The following is a 26,623-nucleotide window of genomic DNA, read 5'->3' as shown; positions in this document are numbered from 1 at the left end:
AAAAGCGTCGAAATAACTAACAAATCCACCAATTACGTACATGCATATGCTGCTTCCCCAACACAGTCATCAGATAATCGTTTCTAGACGCAACATGTCGATGTAGCATTGCTGCTTACCCAAAACTGTCATCAGAGAGTCGTTAGTAGACGAAACAAGTCGAAGTGGCATTCGCCTCCGATCTTAGGGAGGATGCAATTGCGTAACATTTTGTTTTTCATCACAAAATGCTCTCCAGAGTTGTAATCTTGTAACCAAAATTGAAAGCAGGAGTGCAAGTGATTTTGATCGATTCTCTTCATCGATTTTCTGTTTCGTTTCGTTAATAACTCGCCGGCAAACACATTCATTTACACGTTTGTTGTTCTGGATGATAGAGGAGCATAGCAGAAATAGTGCGAAATAGGTAAGTGAAGCCATGGTCATCAAAAGAGGGAATCGATAAAGAGAATTGACTTTCACCCCTCTGCTTCTAAACCCCTTAAAAGTCTCCTTAATAAAGATATAAAAAAAAACCCTTAATTCAGTCGTCATAGCAATGAGAACTAGCATCGCACGGCATTTGGTTCTTGGATTACACATGTAGGTTGCAATTCTGCTGTTCGACATTTTCGAAGGACCATCCAAAAACATGCAATTGCACTATTTTCTAGGGATGCCTAAAAGTCCAATTAAGAACCATTACGTGAAACAAGATCATAAGTTCGCCGAAAAAAGTGGTAAGCGTCTTTCCGCCAATGGCTAAGATTTACCAACTTGTTGAGAGAAGAAGTTTAACGAGAAAAACTAAAAAGCGGAGGAGCTTTAGCTAGATATTCTGCGGCCTTCCAACCTGTCGCATACACCAGTTTAACCCCTGTCCAGCAGCAGACGGGCCCGAGACTCTTGGGAGTGCCCTATCATTGAACCGAAGAATATGGGATTTTCCGGTCCGATTTCCTGATCCAGCTGCCTACACGTCATAATCATCTTTCAAAGGCTTTCCTACCATCGACCCTTTTCGAGGCCACCAAGATTTTCCAAAAGAATTAAATTTCTGAACATCCCAACAAACAATTTGTGCTGATTAAGAGCTGAATAAGCTATTTTTTTAGCTGAAGAAGCATATTTTTGCCTTAATAAGCTCTTATTCCGCTTACAATGTTTGTTGGGATGTCCCACCTAAAATTCATATCAAAAGGTTCTTTTCAGGGCAATCATAGTCTAAAGAGTATAAACAGAGAGAATCCCGCTCAAATTCCTATTCCTACACAACACACAAGTTAACAAATAACATTTAGTATATACGAGCAACCGTACCAGTCGTTGCCATTTGCGGCACTATTTTACTTACGCACAGCGTTTCCATTTTGGCTTAATCACTCCTCTCCACACCGGTCGTTGCTATCAGATTCATAATTTAAGATACCGTTTTACACACCGGCAAAACAAACTTTTGACGTTTATTCAAAAAAGCAACCGTCTGATGCGTTGCTACCGGGTTGCTAAATGTATGAACTCACTACTTCCCAAGGTGCGGATTGCTATTTCCCCCACCTGAATAGCAACCCCCGGTGCGCAAGTAGCGTTATGGTAGAGGTTGGTAAATGTGCCTTATTTACTCATTGGTACGGTTGCTCTAAGACCACGTAGACCAGCTTCACCATTGCGTACAACCCCATAGGGCATTTCCATGTAGTTTTTTTTTAAATCTTGGCTTGGTGGTTAAACGGATGTTTATTGATTTATCGTTTTAGTTTTGAATTTAAGTGACGGTTGACCAGCAGATGGAAATGATGTGAAAAATGATAATGACGTTTTGCTACCTGTCAAATCGTATGGAATATTGTTTAGTACATCATCAGTTTTGTAATTGCAAATCTGAAAACTAGGTGTCGCATGGCCACTTTTACCTTTGCTTAAACTCATCAATTGTAACAACCTGTATGAAGTTAGATTTATCTTAGTAAAACGCACGATTTGCATTTCTCGCATTTCTCGCATCTTGCATTCTTGCATTTCTCGCATCTACTTGCATCGCGCATCACCTTTTTGCAGGAAATCTTCAGAATCGTCTTCAATCTTCTTTCTATCTACTCAGCGTGCGATCAGCTAGCCACAGCACAACACAATCTTTCCTGCAGCGTAGATAGAGTCGTGCCCCTCTTTTACCTAGTGTACGAATTTTAGTAAAATTAGTGGAATATGAATGATCTTTATTGAAATTTATTAAAATTTCAAAGAGTTCAGTTCATTATATTTCAAGATATTAAGGTTTTCCAAGGAAAAGGCGTTTTTCCCAAATAGCTCTTACTTTTAATAAACGTAACCAAATAAGCCCAACACTGTACCAATAATTGATACATTAATGATGATTCAGCAGTTAGAAATTCAGAAACGTATCTCTTTAAATAATTGTGCTTTTAAGGTTCAATTTACTTTGATGCATTTTCGAAAAATTCAAATGCCTTTTTTTTGACGCATCATTTCAGATTGCAAAAAGCTCGCGTCATTTTGCGTAAAATAGCAAAAAGAATAGAATGACGCGAGCTTTTTGAAATCTGAAATGATGCGTCGAAAATGCATTAAAGTAAATTGAACCTTAAAGCTGTTTTTTTTCTCTAAAATTTAAAGACATCTATACGCTCAATTTTGAGATACACTTTATACTAGGTAAAAAAAAAGTTCATAACAACCTAAAGAAACCATTCATTGACTTTTTTCCTGGAACTTATTGTTAAACAAGCACAATTGATTAAAAAACTACAAGGGACAGCCCTATGGGATTGTACGCTATGGCTACGTAGGACTACGTGGTCTGAAATAATAAATCTTATTTATTAGGTGGAGCAGAAGCTTGTGTTAAATAGGAATTTGAGCAAGGTTCTCTCTGTTTATACTCTTTAGTATGACGAGCTTGACATAGATGGCCCACAGCGACTCACGAAGAGCTACTGATTCCGATCAATAGCGGTGCAGCTTCTCTCTCCTTCTATGGATGCTCATGTTGGCTGCTTGTAGGGAACCTTTCGTTGTGTACTGGAGAACATCACCACTCACCACGTGGTGATTGAATAAACACCGTTTGGTGAGACCGGATGAAATTCAACCTTGAAATCTGTGTTAGGGAAATCGCTTTTCGCAGGCAAACGGTGATGATTTTAACTATCATAGCAACAGTTGCACATTTGTGCATTTTTCAATACTGAAATTTTGAAAAAAATGATAAAGTCTTAAATTTAACAGATGCGTAGAAACATTTCTGATCGAATGGTGATAAAATTATTGAAATTGGTCCAGGGGCAGCTGAGTTATTAACGTTAAAAATCTTTCATAATTTTGTTACATGTTCCATTTTTGGTTTTCACAAAGTGTCCTCACATATAGAAATCACAGACGTAGTCCTACGTCAAAAAGTTAATGTATATTTTTTATCAGCTTCACTTCCAGTCCCAGAGAGAGCTAAACAAATTAAATTTTAGAGAAAAAAATTCTTAGTTTAGCTGAACAATGGACGACAAGGAGTAAGAAGGTTTTGAATTGGAGTTAATCACATAGCTTCTACGTGTTCATCCAGTGACGGTGAAGTGTATTGAAATGAGTTCTTCCATATGTGAATCACGTAGCCCTTACGTGAAAAGTGCGATGGAAATAGAATAGGCTACTTTCCATGTCTGATATATGCTCCAATCGATTCATCGGGGATTTTTGCATAAGAAAAGATGTATTTAACGTCTGAATCACAGCAGCAGTATTCAAAACTATAAGCAAATCCATTTAAAATAATGGTTTTTGCGAGGGTATTTGTGGAAATAGGGTAAAATAGGTTATTCTTCATGGCCTGCACCATCAGATATATGCTCCAATCGATTCGTTGGGCAGTTCTGCATAATAAATGGTGTATTTTATGTCGGCTGTATTCAAAACTATGAGCAATTCCTTTAAATATGCTAAATCGATTGATTGGGCATTTTCGTATTAGAAATTATGTATTTTATGCCTGAATTACGGCGGTAGTCTAAAAAAACTATGAGTAATTCCTTTAAAAATATTTTTTTCTTTATTATAGAGATTTTTAGCCATATGGCTAAAATGGGATTTTGGGTCAAAATTGGTTATTTTTTTGCTGCACAGGTTAAGATTATTTGTAGTTGGTTTTCATGGCTGTTCACCATAGCATTCACGATGTTTAATACCTGTAGTTCAACGGCAGTACAATATAAAGTTAAATAACTACTAATTTTCTCAGAAAATGGGAAAAATCGGGCAAAATGGGGCACTGCCAATAGTCTATGTAAGGCAAAACCAGTGGCATTCGATTCCCCGGTTTTTACATGAGAATAGCTATCTTTTACTTCCTGAATTCAGCGGCACGAAATAAGTGCGGTTCTGGGCCAGATTTTGCCCACTTTGCAGCGTTTGACCATTTGCTGTAACGTTATTAGCAGTCAGAGGAACATCCATGCTCGTCAGTTAGTATTAGTATCTCATTAGGGGCTGTCCATAAACTACGTAGACATGTTAGGGGGGAGTTGGAAACTATCAACGGCCCATACAAATTAAAAAAAAATTATGAAAAATTGTCTACGCATGAGGAGCCCCCCCCCCCCCTCCTGCCTTCTTCACCCCCCGGTCAATAATCCCAAAAAACTGTCTACACTCAAAAAATTCCACACGCCATCATCATGTGTCTCACACTTAATTTAGCGCTTATTGTGAAACACATCCATTTCATGTGTGAATCTTATGCTATGAACCATGCCTGAACACTATGGATTTGAATTGTGACACACTTGGATTCTATGTGTCTCATATGGTGATATCAATAGCTTTGCACACCATAGTTCAATATTCTACTTTATCGACTTCTACTTTACCGACTCTAAAAATTGAAACGACAAATATATAATCAAAACTGCCAGAGCTTTCACATATCTTTTTAATGGGTCTGATTTGGGATTCGATCATGGACTGTTGGGGTGTGCTGCTGCCGGAGTCTTCGTTCGATCTCACTGTGCCACGGTTGTTCTCATATATGAGGCGGGTTAATAGGATAAAGTCACAACTCTTGTTTTCGATGTTTACCTTTCTGAGAAAGCAATTCACATCGTATTGAAATGCAAAACACTTTAAATCCATCTGTTTTGAACAGTAGCGTGATTCAATGTGCAATACACTTGAATAGAAAGTGAAAATTTTTCAACATTTCAAAGTTTGAAACACTCTAAATTAACGTGTATAACACATCGAACCAAGGTGAAATACACTTAAAGTAAATGTGATTCTGCATTTAAAAAATCAAGTGTTTTTCAAGAGTTTTAGTGTATATTCTGCAACTTTATCGAATGTAAACATTGCGTAAATCTATCATTTAGTGCTCTTGAAGTTTTCATGCTTAAAATTTCAGTTTTGTGTTCAAAATTGGAAGTTTTTTGTTTCATAATGCCCAAAAAAGATCAAATTTCGATCAGTATCCGAAATTTGAGTATTGAACATCACAAAACTGGTGAAAGCTACCGTGATATTGCCGATATTGTCCAGCTTCACAAAGGAACGGTCGCTAGAATTGTACAGATGTACAAAAAGCGTGGTTCTATCTCACCAGCTAAGCGATCGGGGCGTCCTTCAAAGACAACTGACCGAATTGACAGAGCTATCGTGAAGAAGGCAGAGCTAGACCGGGGACTATCAGCTCCGAAAATTGCGAAACAGATTGAAAACGAGTTTTCCATTCAACTGACATCACAATCCGTACGAAATCGTCTTCATAAGAAAAGTCTTAAGGGCAAAGTAACTCTTAAGAAGCCATGGTTGTCCGCAAAAAAAAAAATTAAAAAAAGATTTAAGTGGGCCTAGGACCACATTTCATGGACCAGTGATGACTGGAATAAGATGATCTGGTCAGACGAGACGAAAGTAATGCTATTTGGGTCACCATTGATACCATCAGACCATACCATCAGATATCATAAAATTTTGGTCCATGAAATGTGGTCCTGGGCCCACTTCGATCTTTTTTTTTATATATATTGCGGACAACCATGGCTTCTTAAGAGCTACTCTGCCCTTAAGACTTTTCTTATGAAGACGATTTCGTACGGATTAAGATGTCAGCTGAATGGAAAACTCGTTTTCAATCTGTTTCGCAATTTTCGGAGCTGATAGTCCCCGGTCCAGCTCTGCCTTCTTCACGATAGCTCTGTCAATTCGGTCAGTTGTCTTTGAAGGACGCCCCAATCGCTTAGCTGGTGAGATAGAACCACGCTTTTTGTACACCTGTACAATTCTAGCGACCGTATCTTTGTGAAGCTGGACAATATCGGCAATATCACGGTAGCTTTCACCAGTTTTGTGATGTTCAATACTCAAATTTCGGATACTGATCGAAATTTGGTCTTTTTTGGGCATTATGAAACAAAAAACTTCCAATTTTGAAAACAAAACTGAAATTTTAAGCATGAAAACTTCAAGAGCACTAAATGACAGATTGACGCAATGTTTACATTCGATAAAGTTGCAGAATACACACTAAAACTCTGTTAAACACACTTAAATCATAGTATCCGTTTGGGGGTGGATAAACTTTTTTTGCGTAATTTTTTACAATTTTTCATAATTTATCACATGAAATCTCCAGAAAAGATATAAACGCCGTATTTTCAACGGCAATGTGATAAATAAACATAAATTGATAAATCATGGAAGAACACTCATAAAATTAAACTGATTTTCACCAGAAAAACAAAAAAAAAAATGTAAATTGGTAGGGGGGTGGATAAACTTTTTTTTGTATACTGTAGTTGATGAACAACCCCATTAGTGAATACACTGGCAAACTAGCCGTAAAAGCTGGGAGTGGCAGCAACTTCTTCATTAAATTCCATAGACGATGGGAATCCGGACTCCCTGCGTTGCTTGTTCACGTAGTTGCAAAAGGATTCCAGGCGTAGCTTTAGTTTGCGCGGGATGGATCGTAAGAAACATGAAAAGCATTCACGACTGACTCGCTGGTACATGTGATTTAGCCTCACATAATGAAGTTTTAGAGGAAGCGTGCGATACTTCAATGCTGCTCTCTTGATTGACTTCAACCTACGTAGCTCTCTCGTCTGCCATGGAGGGTGAAAAACTTTGTGGTGAGTTCTTTTCGGGACGTGTCTGTTAATGGCATATGCCAAGACCTGTGAAGAGGTTTGCGCTGCAGTCTAAATGTCATCAGGTTCAAGGATGTTCTCCTATACCATGCTAGACAATATACCTTTGATGCGTCGGTGGTCAGCTTTACGGAAGTTATAAGATATCGTAGCAGGATAATCGTCGAAATCACACACGAGTTTGTCCTCAACAGTGACAATTAGAGGAGGGTGATGCGGAACTAGCTTAGTGCACAAGGAGCCGAGGAAATTAATGGAGTCCTGTCCTGAGTGCTCACGAATTTGAGAAAGCGTTGCTGCGCTGTAGTTGTCGAGAAGACTAATAGCTCCTCCTTGTGGCTTTAGGAACTGACTGAGTACCAGTAAGCCCAGTTTATGACTAAAACAGAGTGCCCCGTGACAACGGTGTTCGGTTAAGTGTGATATTCAGAATAAAGCGGCACAACCTCGGCAATTGCGATAGTCTGGGTTGGACTGGAAATTTGGATTTTGTATTTCTACACAAGGAAGTCGAGTCAAGTCGTCAAATTGAACAAACAAAACGATTAAATTTCCCCGGTTCAAAGTGAGAAAATTTACAGAATTTTGGGGCCTGATTTTTTTAAACTCCTTTCATAAGAATTTCAATACATTAGGAATTCTAAACCTTACAAATATATTCACTTTTCGATAACTGTATAGTACTCTCAGGTTAGGAAACGTAGTCACTAATATCTAAACCCCTACCAGTCTTGCAATTCACTTTTTTAAAGCTCACAGCTAACATCTTTATTAGGGGCAGACGGGGCAAGACGGCCATCTTATGGTTATATCAGTGTTTTATGTAATAACTGCAATTAATACATAGAAACAGACGTGTGCCCATAGTAGCAGCATTTCCTTTGTATGGGAGCCCCCACCTCCCCCTCAAAGAGGGGAGAGGGGTCTCGAACCATCATAAGAACCTTTCCCGGTCCAAAAACTCCTGCATACAAATTTTCACGCCTATCGGTTCAGTAGTTTCAGACAGACAGAAATTCATTTTTATACAGATTTGTGAGTTTTTAAAGTATTTATATTGTCTGGTTTATCAAAACAAAATATAATCACCAGGTTGAATAAATAATTGAAAGTTGCAAAGTGTGGATTTTTTTCGGTAGGCATATTTTCATCAGTTTCTTGATACATAGTTATTGAATATTCCCCCTTATTCTGCGAGTCACGTGACTCTTTGTCACCGGTGAGGTGACAATTGTCACCTCGTGTGAGGTGACTCTCCATGTAAATCAAATGGAGAGTCACCTCACACGAGGTGACTATTGTCACCTCACCGGTGAGAGAGAGTCACGTGACTCGCAGAATAGGGGGGATTATGTTTCTAAACCATATTTGGAACGTTGCATCTTAGGACCATTGAAAGGTACGGATGTGCAGTTTCTAAAAATGTAAGGTTTTCGATGTAAATTTTGGTGCTACTATCTTATTCCCAGTGGCGATCTTGCCTCGTATCGCCCCCTATTATCATTTACATATTAATAACAACTATTCTATGATAAATAAATAAAATCGACAAAACACACCAACATAATGCATTCGAATATATTGAAAACTTAAAACAAGATATGATTGAACAGATGTTATTGAAAAGAAATATTCACTTGCCAACTAACACCAGGGAAATTACATCTAGCTAAAACACGTAAGTTGTTTTCTACTCTCCTCATCTACCACTTTACTGTATTGCGTGGGATTTTCATTGCCGCATTGCACAAATTCTACCTGATGACACCAAGTGCAAGTTTGCAATGAATCGTTTTTCGTTTGGCTGAGGGAGCGGTGCCTTTCTCCTTTCTCTTCCCACCCCGTTACCGTTATTTCACGAATTTTATAATTAGCGTTGTCCGTCTCAGTTCAGTAGCCGTTCTCAGCTGTAGTGTATCAGCTCACATCATCATCTGGGCGGGGAGATTTGTTTTCCTTTTCGGTAGTACCTACTACACTTCTGTTTTGGCTACTCACTATCATCACACTAGACTAGACATATTCGATGGAGGCGTCCCCATCTGGTTGGAATTTGGCAATAAGCCAGGCACTATTCGGGTGTCACTTTCGATAGGGTATGTTAGGGGATTTTGCTTTCGGTAGTATTTTCGTTAACGTATCTGGAATCGCAGGGAAAAACAAGCAAACAAAAAGTTTTCAGTTGAGTTAAAACATAAAATTTAATAACGGAATAACAATTTAAAGGATAATTTTCACTACACAGATAATAAGAACACAAATATAGGCGCTCCGAGCGTAAACGCAAAAGTAATGAATGCAAAGTAAAGTACACGTTGATTGTTTATGAAATGCTAGTTAGACAGTTGCAACTGTTTTGTGTGTTTCGTTCCCCATCGTGTGTAGTACACTTGACTTGTTTTGTGTGTGTGTTATTTCTGTTTTGGATGCTGGACGGGATGATATGACATCTTTTGCCCCCGCTCCTCACAGTCCCGATTTCGATCCTTGGCCGCCCATGAAGTGCTCATTGTAAAGACCATTCAGCTGCTCCAGAAGGATGAACGTTAGGACAGTATGCGGACCCAGCCTGGCGTAATAAGCGGTGAAGCCCTTCCACAGGGCAAAGACTCCTTCATGTCGGACGACCTTCACTATCACGTCGATTGTGTTCTTGTACGGTGGCACCTCACCAGCCGCTACTTTCATGTTTTGGATTCTAGAAAATGTTAAGATGGTTTATACCTTTCGCTTGACTCTCGGATCAGGTTATTCAAGTTACCTCGTTTTGGCTATATCTACTGGCAGGGAAGCAGCCGTCGTAATCAAGCCAGAGAACATACTGGCCGTGAAATGTAGGCCAATGCCTTCGTTGAAGTATCCACTGTTGATGAGGTAGGTCTTCGCTTGCGAGTAGGAAGCCAACTGGGCAGCATTTACGACCATGGCACGACCCATGGTAGGGATGCATCCACGCCATAAGGCAAATATACCTAAAGAAATAAGTGTTTAATACAACAACTTCCTAATTGAATCAAGATAAGCTTCGCTTTCGCTTTTCTTACCTTCCTCTTTTGCGATGCGCGCGAAAGCGTTGAAGAAGTGGGTATAGTTGCGACGTTCCGCCACCGGTAACCGACCGTCGGCGGTCATTCGGATTAGAATAAGCTCGCATGGATTGCCGACAAATGAACCAACGGCACCAGCCATCATGCCCATGGCCATCGACTCGAATAGATTCGGGGCTTTGTTCCTTTTCCTAGAATTGAGATGAAGTCGAAATCAATAAGAACTCCATAGACAGTAATTATAGGGTGCGATTTAATTAAACGCAACTTTGAGATCCTCAAGTGCACAAATTGATAAAAACTCATTCATTAAGTTAAAGATCGCAACAAATTCCAATCAATTGTTCTTAATTGAGGGGGTTAGAAGGAAAGGGGATCGATTCTCTTCATCGACTTTCTCTTTCGTTAATAATTCAACTGCAAACACATTCCTCGATTCGTGGCCAATCGGGATGCTAGATGAGAACCTCCTTTATTAAACTATGTGGCAGAAATAACGCAAAATCTGTTTATAAACCTGTGGCTATCACGCAGTTTGCATGGTGACCAGTAAACAGTGATGCCACATATACAGATTTATCTGTAAACATACAGATTTATCTCAACATTTTGATACACATATCTGAATATACAGTTTACAGTTTTTTTTAAATGTATAGATTTTTTTAAATAAGCGGAATAAATTTTTAATTATGGATCATATTTATTGATCCCGATAAATAATCGTTTCTTCATTTTCAGCAGCTACAAGTACCAAACCCAAATAACATTTTCGCTTTCATTTTGAACGGATTTCTGATTTTCAGATGTTCTGATTTCTGATTATAAAGAAATTTTCAGAGAAAATCACAAACATATTTTAGAGGAAATCTTGGAAAAAAAAATTTGTGAAAGGAAATGATTATAAAGAAGAAGAAAAAAACATTCCCAAATTTTGAAGACTTCATTCGCTGAAACAAATTCAAGATCCAAGAAAAACTCTGCTACCTTAGTAATGATCCATTTATACTAGAATAGATCGAATTACTGTTCGAAATGGGTTATGAATAATGATTAATTTTTAAAAAAATCTGAATTCTTGTAAATTTTTGTAAAAATTTCAAATATTTTTTTCAATCCCATAGGGTAGAGCGCTACTTCGTCGTAATCGCCCATTTCCGTTCTATTGAGCAGAAATCACCAATAATATCCATGATTTCACCGTACACAAATCAATAATACGTTTGTTTCGATGCGTTAGCTCATAAGCTACAACACAAAGCCTATACTACCCATAATCGCATATCAGTCCCATCTTTGCTTGATTTCCTATCCATATGGGACTGATATGCGGTTATGGGCAGTATACGAGTACGTTGTATGAATATTTAAACTCATTGTTCAACAAAAGAAGCGCTCCTAGCAAATCAATTTTTTTCTGTCTTCATTCGTAGAACGAAAAAAATACCAGTGGAGTTTCAATGCGTTAGGATGGAATTGAAACTCGTAGAACGAATTTGCGATTCACTCCAAAATGCAGTATAATTACCTATTCAGCCCGATAGCGTTTGGCTAACTGACTCTATTTCTTTGTAAATTGTGGTGCGTTAAAATCATAAAAATACTCGTGAATAAAAAAGTTATTCGAACTGATACTAAGTATCTAGAAAATAAGGGAAGATTACAATCATTTCAACACTTTGTTTTTTGCTAAATATTAAAACCCGGGAGTTTTTTAGATTTAAACCGGGCAACCGAGAATTTCAAAATAAAAATTAACTGGCTACCCTTCGTCTAGCATAATAGTCAGTCAAACGGCAGTTATGCCAAATAAGATACTACCTCCTGGAGAACAGGTCTGGCATAGAGCACTGTAATAGAGAGCAGCGAAAAGTCGTATCTGCAGCAAATTGAACTGTCACATAAGTGCAGCCAATCGAGCAGAAGACCTAGGGTAGGAAACAATTCTGATTAGATTGTAGTATTGCTATCACCCGAAAAATAATACGACAATATTATAATAAAATAAAACCATCTTGGATAGGATCAGTACTATGGCTTGGTATACTGTAAGGAAATGAACTAGAACATATGAAAATAAGAACTACCTATGTATGCTTTAAATAGGGCATTCAGTTGAGAGAGATAATCACCAATTTTTGCCTCAAATCCTTATTCGACCTTTTGTCCAACACATACAGTCGATCTTTTTTCCGCATCTATGAAAGGTCGAAAGGACCGTTCCGTTCAAGATGTATGTGGACCTAGATATGCTAACCATACATTTCATAAAACAAATTATTGCTATTTGAAGTTTGATTAACTTGATTTACTCAGTCCGTCAGACTTTTTGTTCTATTAGTTTTCATTCTACATTTTGTCCATCTGACATTATTTCCCCCAGACATTCGTTGGAATATTTGTCCTATAACCAATATTTCAGCTACAATTGTAAGGCTGCTACTGTATATTTTATTGCTTAACCATCAATACACCAATATAGGAACTCTGTTGGGCTGAATGGGTCATAAGGCCAGATTTCGAATAGTAAGAGAGTAAACTTAGAAATTGATAGACATTTTGAGTCGAACTTTTTTTTTGTTTGTTTAGTTATACTAAACTTAAGACACACGTGCTAATTCTCCCCCAAAACACGCGTGTCGTCACAAGACGAGACAGATGTTACACCACACCGTTCTACGTAAAACCGTCATCCTACGTCAGTAGGTATATACTTTCGCACTGCGACCGACGACCGTGTCAGATTATTGCGTTTCCTTCCTAAAAATACACGCCCCCGCCATCAGCGTTGACTCGCCGGTCATAAATACTTACTGCTTGTATGCGTCATTGAGTGACGTATACACGCCAAGCCTGGTGGTGGTGTAGGTCGCCTGACGCATGATGGCCGCACTCAGGCCTTTGTACAGAGCCAGGGGGCCCTCTCGCTTGATGATCTTGCCAATGGCATCGAATGTGTTATTATACTCCTTGACCGCGCCTCCGATGCCGGAAATCTGCATGCGCGTTTTGACCAGATCCAGCGGTTGTACCACGCATGTTGCTCCAATCCTGGAATGAATATGGAAACCGCCAATGGGAATATCAGTAAATCGATCATGTGACGTTCTGCTAATGAATTGCAATTAGGATTCAATAGTGAGAAATGCTGTAAACAGGATAGCAGTTGAGCAAGGCATCATACGTTCGCGCGTCATCGGCATCAGCGTTGCGCAATGCTGTCGCTCTTAAATTTCCTTCAGACGACCATAAATACACAATTCTGGTTCAAACACAGTATTTGCAATAGAGCTTGTTTATAGACATAATTTACACCCCATATCACATGATAACCCGAGTCGGTGGCAACAAGAGTATGTTTATCACTATTTGATGAACCGCGCTTCGATTCACATTTATTGTGTGGTTCGTTCCAAATCAACATCAATTGAATCAATTTGAAATGCTTTATTGTTAACTAAAAGTATCGAAAGATGTTGTTGTTTGTCTGGCTTTGGAAATGCTTCGAAGATAATATGAACATAACTTTCCTATTGATATATGCCTTTCTTAAATGATTCTAGTACTGAAATAGCAAGTCATTCAAACAGTCTGAGTGGTTTCAATGTCATTTCTCGGACAACCATTTCCCGGAAACTACGTTTCTAGGAATACTTTATGTTTTGGTGTAAAAATTATTGAAATTTTATTTGGCGACCCCAGACCGAATGTCACTACCCTGAACGTCGCTTCCCTGAATGGTACACTAATTTTATATTTGAAGGCGGAAAAAATTCCTTCTTATTAAATGACAATAGAAAGGAACATTCCCTTATTTATTAAATATTCAAGGAAATGATTATTTCCTTCTTTATTATATGTTTAAACAACACAATATTCCTTTATGCATGTATTATTCGAAGAAGGGAATATTTCCGTCTTTATTATTTTTTTTATAAGACCGTACTAGGGGTTTTTTTTTGGGCATGTCGTTCATCTGAGACATTATAGTTTGACGTGATCATCATGTTCCACTCACGTTCTGGAATGTGGCCTTGAGACTTGAGATTTGGCCTTCATAAGACCCCCTTCTGTCTCGCAAAATCAAAATCAAAATATTTTGATTTTGCGAGACAGAAAGGGGTCTTATGGAGGCCAAATCTCAAGTCTCAAGGCCACATTCCAGAACGTAACGTCTCAGATGAACCACATGCCCAAAACAACCCCTAGTACGGGTTCCATACACTCTCCATGCTGAATCGTGAGTCTTCCTCTTTTCCCATACCATTGCATGCAAAATAATAAGTTTCTGGTCTTTTTAACAGTAAAGAGATATTGGTGACGAACGGTTACTTGAATTTGCTGAATCGAGTCCCACAGTGTGCGGATTGTGTCGGACGGCCAAAAGGTGCTTCAAGACTACATTCGGGACATTCCGTGCAAGCTCTGCACACTTAGTTTTTTCTACCGAGCTCGGCTGTGCGAATCTCGGCAAAAATAGGTTTCACTGAGATCTCAGCAACAGTGACATTTGATTGCTGAGTCTCGGATATTGCTTAGTTGAACCTCAGCAAACAAATGAAATGTTTGTTGAAATCTCAGTAAAACTTTTTTGCCGAGATTTGCACAACCGAGCTCGGTAGGAAAAACTAAGTGTGTGCTACAAATCGGATTACATCGTGCACTCAAAGATAAATTAAATCAAAGAAGCTTGAGTCCTAGCCATGATTACTTCGGCAGTAGTCATGCATGATTGAATTCGAAATAATCTTTTCAGTATTAAATTTTATTCTTTTTCAATACTGATATAGGGGAAATGACGGCTTCGGCATGATAGACTATTTTCGGCAACCCAAATTGAAACACTATTTTCACTGGATTTTCTTACGAAAACACTTCGCTGAATGCATGCAAACGATTCTTTATGCTTTCAGCTTCAATTTGACTATATTTTTACCACTGAGAAAAAGCAATCTAGCAAGGTTTTCTTGAAATGAAACACACGCACTACAAATTGTAGCTGATTTCGAGTTGCCGATAATAGAACAGCAGATTTACATGCAGTTCAAATGGAACGGTTGCCGAAGAAAAACTGGTTGCCGACAATACTCGCTCTCACTAGAGAAGATTTGAGCTTTGTAAAAGCGTTTCAAAACAGTTGTTGACAATTCTTTCGACTGAAATTGTTAGAGCAGCTGGCAGCAAAAGATTGTAAACAAACCAATACTGCATATAATATCAGATGCTTATTTTTTAGAAAGAGAATATTCATTTTTAATCATTCGATATGATTAAATTGAATTCAATGTCAAATTGATTAAATTTCAAGCAAAATGGGAATAGTTTAATTTATCAGTGTGAAGCGAACCATCTACAATTAATTATATCCGAGAGATGTCGCCCCTTCAGTGGTAGGAAAATCATTTTTGCAGTATGGAGAATATCAGAAAATCCACGGTTTGTGACTAAACTTGCTTTGACAGAAGGAAACAAATAAACGAGTGTTTACCTTATCACCATAGTAATGTACTCGTGCAATTTTTGTGCATCTAAAACTGCCCATAAAGACGATAATGAATAAAAACTGAAAATTTTCATGCATTTCCAAATGGTTTCCTACCATTCCCATACATTCCAAGTGACTGGCCCTCTGGATGTGGATGATGTCAAAAACAACAAAACATGATTAATTGCGACATCCCCTCTAACACATTAGGCCAGCTTGTTGGGCTCACTTGGCCAGATTTGATGAATTCGTTCCATTTTGTCCTTTGTAATACTTAATTTCCGAGTACTAGTACTAGTGATACTACAAACATTTCCAACTCATTAAATACGCGTCAATCAAGCAAAAAAAAAAATGATTGAAAGTTCCAATACATTATTAATGATTCCCACAGGTCAAATGAATGTGCCTAAATGAATTAGTTGCAATGATAGTATGAACAGTAATGATAACAGTAATAATGATCGAGATTGTTGAAAAGTAAGGCAAGTTGTTAGTTGATTTTACCATTACAGAGTTTGGTAATAGCGTGATTGGTATATTAATATCAGACATAACATTTGATAACGGCACAAAAGCATTTGTAAACAAACTTTCTAAGGCCCTTCACAAGCGAACCAAAGTACGCCCACGCAAACTAACAACATCATCAGATAGGGGCAACTATCACCTTTCCGAAAGTGGTATTGGTTTGCGTGGGCGTTCTTTGGTTCACGTGTAAAGGGTCTTAGAAAGTTTGTTTACAAATGCTTTTGTGCCGTTATCAAATGTTATGCCTGAATATGATGCTGATTATACGAATCCTAGGAAAGCATCATCCTTGTCGTCAGAGAAACCTCTATAGTCCAAGATGTTCAGTTGATCACCGCTACTTGAATCGCTGAGAGTATTTTCCGAGTCTTCATATTCTGATTCCACCATTTCAGTGAACAATCTTGTGGCTGTTTTAAACTTGCTTCTGTTACTAGTCACCTCTTGCCAATAATCCGCCGATCGACCGCTTCTTTCTGCATCCTGTCTTGGCTGGTTTTCCATGTTCTTTCAACTTTTTGTCTTCTCTGGGATCCTACACTAAGGCTCTGAACCATTTGGCGATTTTTTTTTAACTTTTGGTTAAAATTTGACAGATGGAAAGTTATCGATGAATCATGCTACCCGAGCATGGTTATTTCTTACCGACAAGAAGTTAAATTTTGACAACCGTGTGTCGGAAATCGGTCGATCGACAGCACGGGGATTTTCGAACATAGAAAATAACTTTCGAAATAAAAATAAAATAAATTTCGGCAAATCGTTCACAGCCTAATAGCAACCGGTGGAACCTAACGATATGAAATTGGCTCACTTCTTGACTAGCCTATTGGTCTAAAGCAAATCGATTAACGTACCCCATTCTTGTCAAAATTCTAGTACTACACAATGTTTGTTTTGATTCGCTATGAAAGTATGACGGATAAAATGAGGGATTTTCCTATGTTTCGGCAGGTGCATCGATTAGCTTGGGACCGAAGAGAGTACCAGAGCTGAGCCAAAAAGTTGAGCACGTTTCTTCGGAACCTTCTGGTCTTAGAGTTACCTCTATGCTAATAGGCTTTCCTGATAATCTATTATGATGGTGTTCTGTTTTAATGAAAATAAAATGTTGTATCACTCTATCATGGCTATATGTTAATCCAGCGTGCAGATGTTAATATCGTTGTCTTCTTCAAAACTACATCGTCTTGATATACAGAAAAACAAAAGCAAATCGCATTGATGTCGCATTCCAAAAGTTTCTCTTTTTTATTCTTTATTTAGGAGACTAGACATAGGATTAAGTGAATTTTGCTACAAACTATGAACATTTATCGACTGCGTAAAGCTAACGCGATGGAGCTTCCCAAATAAACGACCTAGATAATAAAAAAGATCACAGAATGAGATTTTTTTAAGATTCTGGAACATAGGATGTTTAAGATTTAAAACTGACAGAAATATTCAAAATACCGAACGATTTTACATTGCTAATTTTATATAAGTCAAATATCTGAGACATCGAACTAATTTATAATTGTTGTACTTAAAACCGGGAATTTAAAAAAGGCCAAAGGGTGGCCACCTTGAAAAGTGCGCTTTTACGTTTAATCGTTTTGGGCTGTGTTCGATTTGGTGAATTTTCACTTAAATTTGACAGATGGAAAATTTTTACATATCCCTGCTATTGGATCTGGTAATTCGAATCCTGCTAATCTTCACCCCGTAAACACTAAAAATTGATGGTACGTCATTTAGCGCGAGGAATGTAGTAAAGTCATTGTAAAATGGTACGCAGAATCAATACAAAACAGCAAATAAGGGGGGGGGGGGGGTTGACAATTATCCACGGCCCATACAAATTAAAAAAAATTGTATGGACAATTATTTACGCAGGGGGAGTGGGGTCAAGAATCCCAAAAAAATGTCTACGTAGTTAATGAAGTTCCCCTAAGGCTACCCAAAACACGCTTTTTGAATGCTCATAGGGTTACTAGAAGTTCAAATTGAAAATGACCCCGTTAATATGCATGAAGCGTCGTTCAGGTTAGCGGAGGTCTACGGTACTTATTTCTAACAGACATGGAGTCAATTTTGACAAACACCAACTCGAAAATCGGTCGATCAACAACAGAGGGATTTTCGAACACTTTAATTTATTCTCAATATGTAAATTTTAAGTGAAAATTCGTCATATATTATTTGAAAACTTCATAAGCAAAATCAATAACTTTTGAAAATAATAATTTTTGAACTCTCCTTTGAAGTTCTTTTATGCTTATCCTTGGATATGATCTTCAGTTTAATTGATTTTTGTTATTCTAATAACAACATTGCGTAGCAGCGGAACCCTTGATTTTACTATCTTGAGCTGAAAGGAAACAGTCTACGGAATTCAATGTTTTATTTGATTAGCCAACATTTCACTGATTATCGATCATCTGAAAATGCTTTGACTTTTTGCAGCACTGTATATTAAGGCGGTGTTCCATTTGGTGAATTTTCACTTAAATTTGAAAAACCGAAAATAAATTAAAATGTTCGAAGATCCCTCAGTTGTTGATCCACCGACTTTCGAGAAGGTGTTTGTGAAAATTGATGCCTTTGTCTGTCAGAAATAAGTCTGCTGGAATAGCAGGGGGATTTGAAAATTTTCCTCCAAATGGAACACAGCCTAAGGCAGTGTACCTTTTGCCGAGTTAAATTTAACTCGTAGTTAGTAGTGATTAGGGTGTCCATTAAAATTCCATTTTTCAATTCCCGGTTTTTTCCCGGTTATTGAAAAAAAAAACTCTACCTTAAACAAAAAAGGCGAAAAAAAAAAAAAAAACCTTTAGAGCTAACGATAAAATTTTGCCAGCTGAACTCCTCTACAATATGCAGGGCTGGTAGTGGGCTGGTTTTTTACAATAGTATTGAGTACAATAACGAATAAAGTGTCCAAATAGTGTCTTTAAAACAATAAAAAAAAACGACCAATAGTGACATTTATTGATCGAAACGATATTAAAGATTGAGAAATATTACAGAAATTCCCAAACCACCATGATCATTTAACAAGCTTTTTTATATAAATAAAACAAATGGTTGAAGGATCTTATAAATTTGTTTTCGTAAAATCAGTATTAATTGGATAATCAATAGGTTAATTTCTAACCTCCATTTCCTCACACAGTACTCATTTTTTTGTCACGATTTTTTTAAACCAACCGTTGAATAAGTTGATTCAAATTTAGATAAGAGATTTAGATTTAGATCACGAATTGGTTGATTTTCGGGATGGTTAAGATTGAACATAGAAATTTATTAGGAAATCTTGAAATTGAAAAAAATTGAGGCGCAGAGAAAAATGTTCAAAGTCTTGGACAAATTTGTCATTTTTAAGACAAGCAATTTTAAAGATCTCGAAACTTCTGTAAAACTTCGAGCATAGACAAATTTCCATGTTCTGGAACGAGGAAAATTTTCTCGAAAAATCTCGATCTCGAAAAGTTGTAAGATTCTGGTATACATTTTAGAGATGTTGGACTTTTTTTTTGTTTAATGCTGGTACTTAGTAATTCGCGATCATTAATTCAAACAAATTAAGAGAGCGTAGAATAATTTACGGTATGTAAGAATATGTTAACAGTTGGAGAAAAAATGTAATGTTTCTAAAATATAGAAAAGATTTCATGCTTTAAACATAGAATTTATCTAAAATAGAGATTGGAAATTTGTTGATTCCGGACTTGTAGAAAATACAATTTGATGGGCTTGGAAAAGAACTTCTGAAAAAAAAAGAAGATTCTGCTACATGATTTATCGATGTTTGCAAATACTAAAGCTTCCGGCTTTCAAAGATTTATCGAAATTCAGGTCTTTGAAAAAATCTCTAGCGCTTGGAAAGTTTCCTAGACCATTTTTCAACATATTAGGCTTGGAAAACTTTCAAGTTGACGAAGAGAAATTGGAACCAGAGATTATTTTTTCGAAACCTCAGAAAATTTGTGATATCTCGAGATCTAAGAAAATGGAAAAAAATGTATATCCTAATTTTTCTTGAAGAAAACGAACTTGAAACAAATACACTCTGGCCATCCTATTTAAGAATTTAAAAGCCTGTTGTTTTGGTTTTTTTTCAGTTATCTAACCTAGTTTTCCCAGTTTAATTGAAACAGTTAAATATGGTAAAATACCCCAAGTACCATCACAAGTTTTATCGCATGATACCCAAATCCTTACTTGAAGCATAGATTATTATTTCGCTTAATTGTTAACCCTAAAGAATGTAATATGTAGTAAGGTCAAAATATAATGATTTGAGAATACTTAGCAAAATTTCAAGGAAAGTATTTTTTTGTTTATAGTAATTTTCACACTATCGGATCATTCGTGCTTTATCAAGGTGAGATTTAAACTCATAATTTTGGAGTGAGAGGTATGGATTCAGATCTTTATGTTTTACAGACTAACCTCGATATTCAAAGATGTCCTAATCTTGGTATCTGGTTAGTATCTGGTGTCGATCATTTTCATGCCAAGCATTATTGGAGTTTGAGACGGCATGAATCTGCTTCTCTATCTTGAAGTAGCTTCGTAACAGGATATGTCTCGCTCAGCCTTCATACTAGAACTGTAGCAAAAGAATTCAAGAAATGACACCATATGCCACCATATGCAATCAAATGACACCATATGGAACTCTTTAAATTTAACTATCGTAGCAACGATAAAATCACCGCTTGAACCGGGCGCGAACAAATTGCGAGTGAGAGAAAAGAATAATATGAAAGTTGTAAGCAAGAGAATATAATGGTGTAGGGGAAATGATCCTATAGTTGCGGTACGTTAGAAGCGTTAGGTTTATATAGTTGTGCATGGAGACTCAATACACAACTATAGGAACCTAACGCTTCTAACGTACCGCAACTATAGGAGCGTTTACCCTATGTGATATTGATTGTTGATTGATTACAAGGATTCTTCAAGACCAAATTATGGCCTACAAGACTAATATAAAATCAAAAATGTTACTTAGTATGAGTACATATGATCTTTCCCGGTGCAATTTGGGGTTTCCCGCATTTTTCCAGGTTTTTTCCCGGATTTCCCGGTTGCATGGACACCCTGAGTGATATTTCGAACGTTATTTTTCATGTTCGAAAATCCATGTATCATCATAGATCGACCGATTTTCGAGCAGAACTCAGCCACGGTTGTCAAAACCTTATTTCTTGTCTGTCAAATTTTAACCAAAAGTTTAAAAAATCCGCCAAAAGGTTCAGAGTCTAAGGCTGTGTTCCATTTGATGAATTTTCACTTAAATTTGACAGATGAAAAATTTTCAAATAAACCAGCTATTGTGCCAGACTTGTTTCGGACAGACCAGGAATCAATTCTCACGAACACCTTCTCGAAAATCAGACGATTAACTACAGAGGGGTTTTCGAACATTATAATTTATTTTCGAAGTGTCAAATTGAAGTTAAAATTCACCAAATGGAAAACTGTGTCCCAATTTAACTCGTGGTTAAAAGTGACATTTCGAATGTTATTTTCAATGTTCGAAAATCCCGGTGTTTTCGAGCTATCGGGTTTCAAATAGAACTCAGCCATGGTTGCCTAAATTCAACTTCTAGTCAGTCACAAATAACCAAGCTCGGATAGCAACGTTATTCGATAATTTTTCATCTGTCAAATGTTAACCAAAAGTTAAAATAATCCGCGGAATGGTTCAGAGCTTACGAGAACTCTCAAATTATTTTGATAAAACATTTTAAAAGAATTACGTTTGATTCCATGTTCAAACGTCGAACAAAAAGCTGAATTCGAACAAGGGAATGCAATACAACAAAAAGCAAATTGTTTCAGATTAGGTAAAAGTATCCAAAAATGAGGATGTGGTAACAATAATTTTTTTTCCTTGATTTGTTTTTCGTCCATCTTGCTTTCCGTGCTGAGCACCAATGCTACTGACGCCAGGAAAGCAGCTCCCACACCTGGACCCTACCCTATCGACTCATCAACTCATGAACCGGGGACCAACGGCTTTACTTCCCTAGGCGTGATCAGAGATGTTATGTTTCAGAACATCCCGGCGGTGCCGACTGGGATTGAACCCAGGCCTCCTGGGGTGAGAGGTAATCACGCTTGCCAGTACACAACCGGCGCCGCTAGCAATAAAAAAAAAAATTGAACAACTGCAATGTATTTTAGATGCGTCGAAAAATGTGTCTTAAGTGGCCATTTTCGTGAAAAACATGTTTTAGTCGAAAAGTGCCTTTTGTGACCGACCATTCACTCATGAACCAACCTCCAGAACTGTTATTATGAACCGCAGAACGGCAGTCGGTGTGTATACTAATTTTACCTCTTGTATGTATGTATGTAAGTAGCCACCATCCTAGCTTGGGTCTTGCCCTGCATGCGGCTCCACTCAACAGCACGATCAAATTCCGTCATCATTCTGAATTCAACATACTGCTGTATGAAGGGCCAAAAAGGGTTGGACGGGCCCGTAAGCAGAGGCACTTACGCGAAACCCGCGGGAATAAGAGAATCTCCTTCCAACAATATGATCCAACAAAATGAATAACGAAATTTGCAATACATGTTAAGCTTTCCACGGGATGATTTGTTTAAGAAGAGCGCGTCAAATTCATTGCAACTGTTGGAGTGAAATGTAACTATCTAAAATGACAGTACACATTCCCTCCTAGACTCCGGTTGGCACTCCACTCCATTGTCCAGTTACAACTTCAATGATGCCCTGATGCTCCCTCCCGTCCCAGTATTTATTGTAATTTACATTATGAATTTATATATAATCATGTAATATATAATGTATATAAAATATGTTATAAAATAAAAAAAATATAATAAAAAATAAAGATGTTTTACAAAATACAAATAACCTAGATTATTGGGTCCTATACACACACTTTTTGTTTTATGTGCCATGAAATGACATAATGTATCATTGTATGTTTTGAAAATATAATACTAAAGTATTGAATCAATAGACCGAAAATCGAGGTTATTTGGACATGAGACATTATATTTAAAAGGATACTACCAAACCGACCATTAAACGCACTGCCCACAAAAGCAGACACGTCCCTTCGAAAATGCAATCGAGAAATGTACAAGAACAATCCTCAACTGGAACGTACTCACCAAATCAATATATCCGGGAGCGCATTCCCGATGTCGTCGAACGGCAAAAAAAGGGAACTTGGTGAGCAAATTTGTGATACGGAATTTTCACTGAAAACAACCGCGAATTTCACCACACCCAACTGCGAAACACGTTCAGAAGCACTTTTGGTACACTTTCGATATCAATTTCATTCGAAAAAACTTACTCAACACCGATCGTGCCAATTGTGCCAAGCTCTTTCACGCTGTATACTAATTTTACCTCTTATCAGAAAAAAAACTAATGCGCAGAAATTTTACTTCGAAAAACAGGACAATCAAAATTGTATCTGTATTTCCCATCATTTTTGGTTATGAACCATGTTCAGCAGCGTTCAGAATTATAATGGCCTAGATATAGTTTAATATTATAAAATCAAACCGTTTTTGGTAAATATAAATCGGGTTTATTCATCAAAATCTGTAAATTGATAGTACAAATGTTGATACAGATTTACAGATTACAGATTCTATAACATTTGCCTGAATGACACTTATTCGAATGCCAGTAGCCCGAATGTAACACAAGCCTCAATCGTTTGAAAATAGTCTGATTTTGAGCCCCGCATTTGTAACTTTATAGAAAACTCACAAAAATTCTGAAATGTCTGATATTAGATTATGATTTCCCATCAAACATTCAAATACTAGAATTCAGAAATATTTAAAAGAAGGAAGAATCTTCTCCGAAATATTAGATTCTAACTGACTATTTCAAATTATTCCTTCGTAAAACAGTATGACCCGAAAGAACTGCTCAGGTGTTAAAGAGGGAAAAATCTCCTAATATTATTATTTTCGGGCTAGCGTTATAAAACCGTTAATACACCGCCTTCATGAATTGAACTTTAACCCGCAAAACAAACAAATGATAAGAACTTATATGTACACAGCAACACATAACGCGCCGCCCAAATTGCAACTTGGCTACGTAACTAAGGATTTGGAACAATGACATAATAATCTCGTAGGTTTCGCAGCTAACCGCGATGGCTGTCGTACTTATCAGCTGGAGCTCTGGCTACCTGGCAAAACAAAGAGCAACCATAATATTTCATCGCATCGAAGGCCTGCAATACAATATCATCGATGAGAACAGTGTGGCTCTTTTATCAGTGGGATCCCTGGCCCGATTCGAAAAGGCCATCGATGGGAAAAGGCGCCAATTGATTGGGAAACGACCGGCCGGCTGATAGATACTGATTTCGGCAATTGCTGTAATCTGTTCAGGTGATAAATCTGAATTATCTCAACGGGGTTGCAATTTGTCAGATTTGTTAAATTGCATCGCAGCCGCAATTGAATGGTTTACGACATTTTATGTTTTGTAAAAATCTTTATAAAGTCTATTTGAAGGGGGCGGCCCCGCCGTAGTGGTTAACATCCATCACAAATGACCCAAAAATGACCATAATAAATGAAAAATGGAAATTATTTGAATACATGAAACCAATATCAAGAAATTTTCAACAGTACAAACTCACATACCTACAAGCTGCTATTAATTACTCTTAAGTATGTATCTTAAATAGTTAATCGCGAAAAGAACGTAATACGAAAACGCCCTTGATTTCAATGGAAACAACATTTAACCTGGTTGAGTTTCCCTCACCACTCACTGCTAGACAATGATCACTTTAAATCGTTCATACTTTTCCTTCCTACAATAATCCATGCTAAAGTGGTTTTCTTGAAATTTTGTGTTGTACCACCGACTTTTATGGCGTTTATGTCTTACTCATGTTTCGTTTGCTTTTTACGCGTACCTACATCATCATCCACCGACGTGTACTGGCTTCAAAAATAGACCCCCCCATTATTAGATAACGTCTAGCTGCTTGACCGGAAGCTTCTATTGATTTTGCGACTGACGGTCTGCACTGGTCACTTACCCGGAAAGGCCTCCAAATAGATACTGGATGTATACTGGCTTCTTTTTGTCACCCATTATTGTAGTTTCGCTTTCTCGTTGGGGTCTGGGCTTAATTGTTCTTCGATCGATCTAATGAGGTCAGCTTTTACGGTTAAAACAATAGACAATGACGTCGCACGCACAATAAAAACCGATAGATTATCCCTGTTGTTCCACTTCTATCGTTAGATCTAAATGCAAAAGCACCGGGTGAAAATTAAGATCACAAAAGAACGGGAAATGATTGTCGACGGATGTTCGAAAATGCAACGGATTAATCACTAGAGGAGAGGTATAATTGTGGTTTCGCGAGACTGATCATTTCACCGATAGGAAACTGAACGAGTACTGAAAGATTGTCCAACTGACTTGATTAACTGATCTGACGAGTGACGAATGCGAATAAGTGGGGTGCTGAACATGTATTTTTGTGTACAGATGAGAACCAAGAACCAACACCGTCAACAGCTGATGTTTTTGTGACAGTGAACGAAGGTCAAGATTTCTCGACCAACAATTGAAAAAGGCCTATAAGATTTAGCAAGCAAAAGTTTGTAAAGCCTTGCTTCTCAAAGAGTAGGCCGCTCACGCAAACCAACAACTTAATCGGTTAGGAGAATCATTCTCCTACATGATGATGCCATTGCTTTGTATGGGGGACCTTTGGTTTACGAGGAAAAAGCTTTCAAAGTTTTGTTTAAAAAGTGTCATAGGCTCTTTTCAATTATTGGTCGAGCATTTTCTGCAAATACAAATTTGATGTCGGCTGTCAGCCCGCAGTCAAACTGTATTATATGTTGCAGGGGTGAATCTATTATTTTAGTACAGAAATCATTTCATTAAAAAAATATGGAATAATTTATGTACTAAGGCTCTGAACCATTTGGCGACTTTTTTTTTAGCTTTTGGGCCAATTAATTAATATTGAGCTTTAATTCGCGAGAAACTGTCAAATGACGTGTTTGTTTACAAAAGCAATTACGCCCTATTCTCGAAGTTCTTCGGATTTTTTTCCTTTCTTTGTTTTCCGTCGATCTTGTTTTCCGTGCTAGGCATCAATGTTACCGACGCCAGGGAGGCAGCTCCCACACCTGGACCCTACCTATCGACCTATCAACTTATGAACCGGGGACCAACGGCTTTACTTCCCCGTGATCAGAGATGTTATGCCTCTTCTTCTTCTTCTTCTTCTTCTTCTTCTTCTTCTTTCCTTTATTTAACGTCGGTCTCTGTTCCGCAATCTAGTGCCAATCACCGACGGACATCGATTGCCGGCAATCGTATGTGCAGGAAGGCAGCTTCCACACCTGCGTAGGATATCGCACCCATTCAACACACATGGGCCGGGACCAAT

At 37.7% G+C, this 26,623-nt stretch overlaps 1 protein-coding gene across 1 annotated transcript; it reads right to left on the bottom strand.

The window, feature by feature from the left end:
- Nucleotides 1-9,554: 9,554 nt before the first annotated feature.
- Nucleotides 9,555-25,626, bottom strand: LOC135712818 (mitochondrial 2-oxoglutarate/malate carrier protein). The gene is made up of 5 exons (XM_065235882.1): nucleotides 25,250-25,626; nucleotides 12,995-13,231; nucleotides 10,178-10,371; nucleotides 9,895-10,105; nucleotides 9,555-9,831 (listed from the first exon to the last, which is right to left on the bottom strand). Exons 1-5 carry the CDS (start codon nucleotides 25,303-25,305, stop codon nucleotides 9,600-9,602), a joined length of 930 nt encoding a protein of 309 aa, XP_065091954.1. The 5' UTR covers nucleotides 25,306-25,626; the 3' UTR covers nucleotides 9,555-9,599.
- Nucleotides 25,627-26,623: the final 997 nt, after the last annotated feature.

The sequence above is a fragment of the Ochlerotatus camptorhynchus genome, unplaced genomic scaffold (assembly GCF_037179485.1).
Source record: "Ochlerotatus camptorhynchus isolate MF236.1 unplaced genomic scaffold, CSIRO-AGI_Acam_v1.1 ptg000503l, whole genome shotgun sequence".
In the NCBI taxonomy this organism is placed as follows: domain Eukaryota; kingdom Metazoa; phylum Arthropoda; class Insecta; order Diptera; family Culicidae; genus Ochlerotatus; species Ochlerotatus camptorhynchus.
Note: the sequence above shows the minus strand (reverse complement) of the source record. Positions and strands in the feature narration are given on the sequence as shown.

Coding starts and splice junctions, on each gene's coding strand:
- LOC135712818 (XM_065235882.1), bottom strand. CDS start 25,305: ATGGGTGACAAAAAGAAGCCAGTATACATCCAGTATCTATTTGGAGGC. Junction 13,232..25,249: donor CTATTTGGAGGCCTTTCCGG/GTAAGTGACCAG, acceptor TATTCATTCCAG/GATTGGAGCAACATGCGTGG. Junction 10,106..10,177: donor GCGCATCGCAAAAGAGGAAG/GTAAGAAAAGCG, acceptor TTATTTCTTTAG/GTATATTTGCCTTATGGCGT.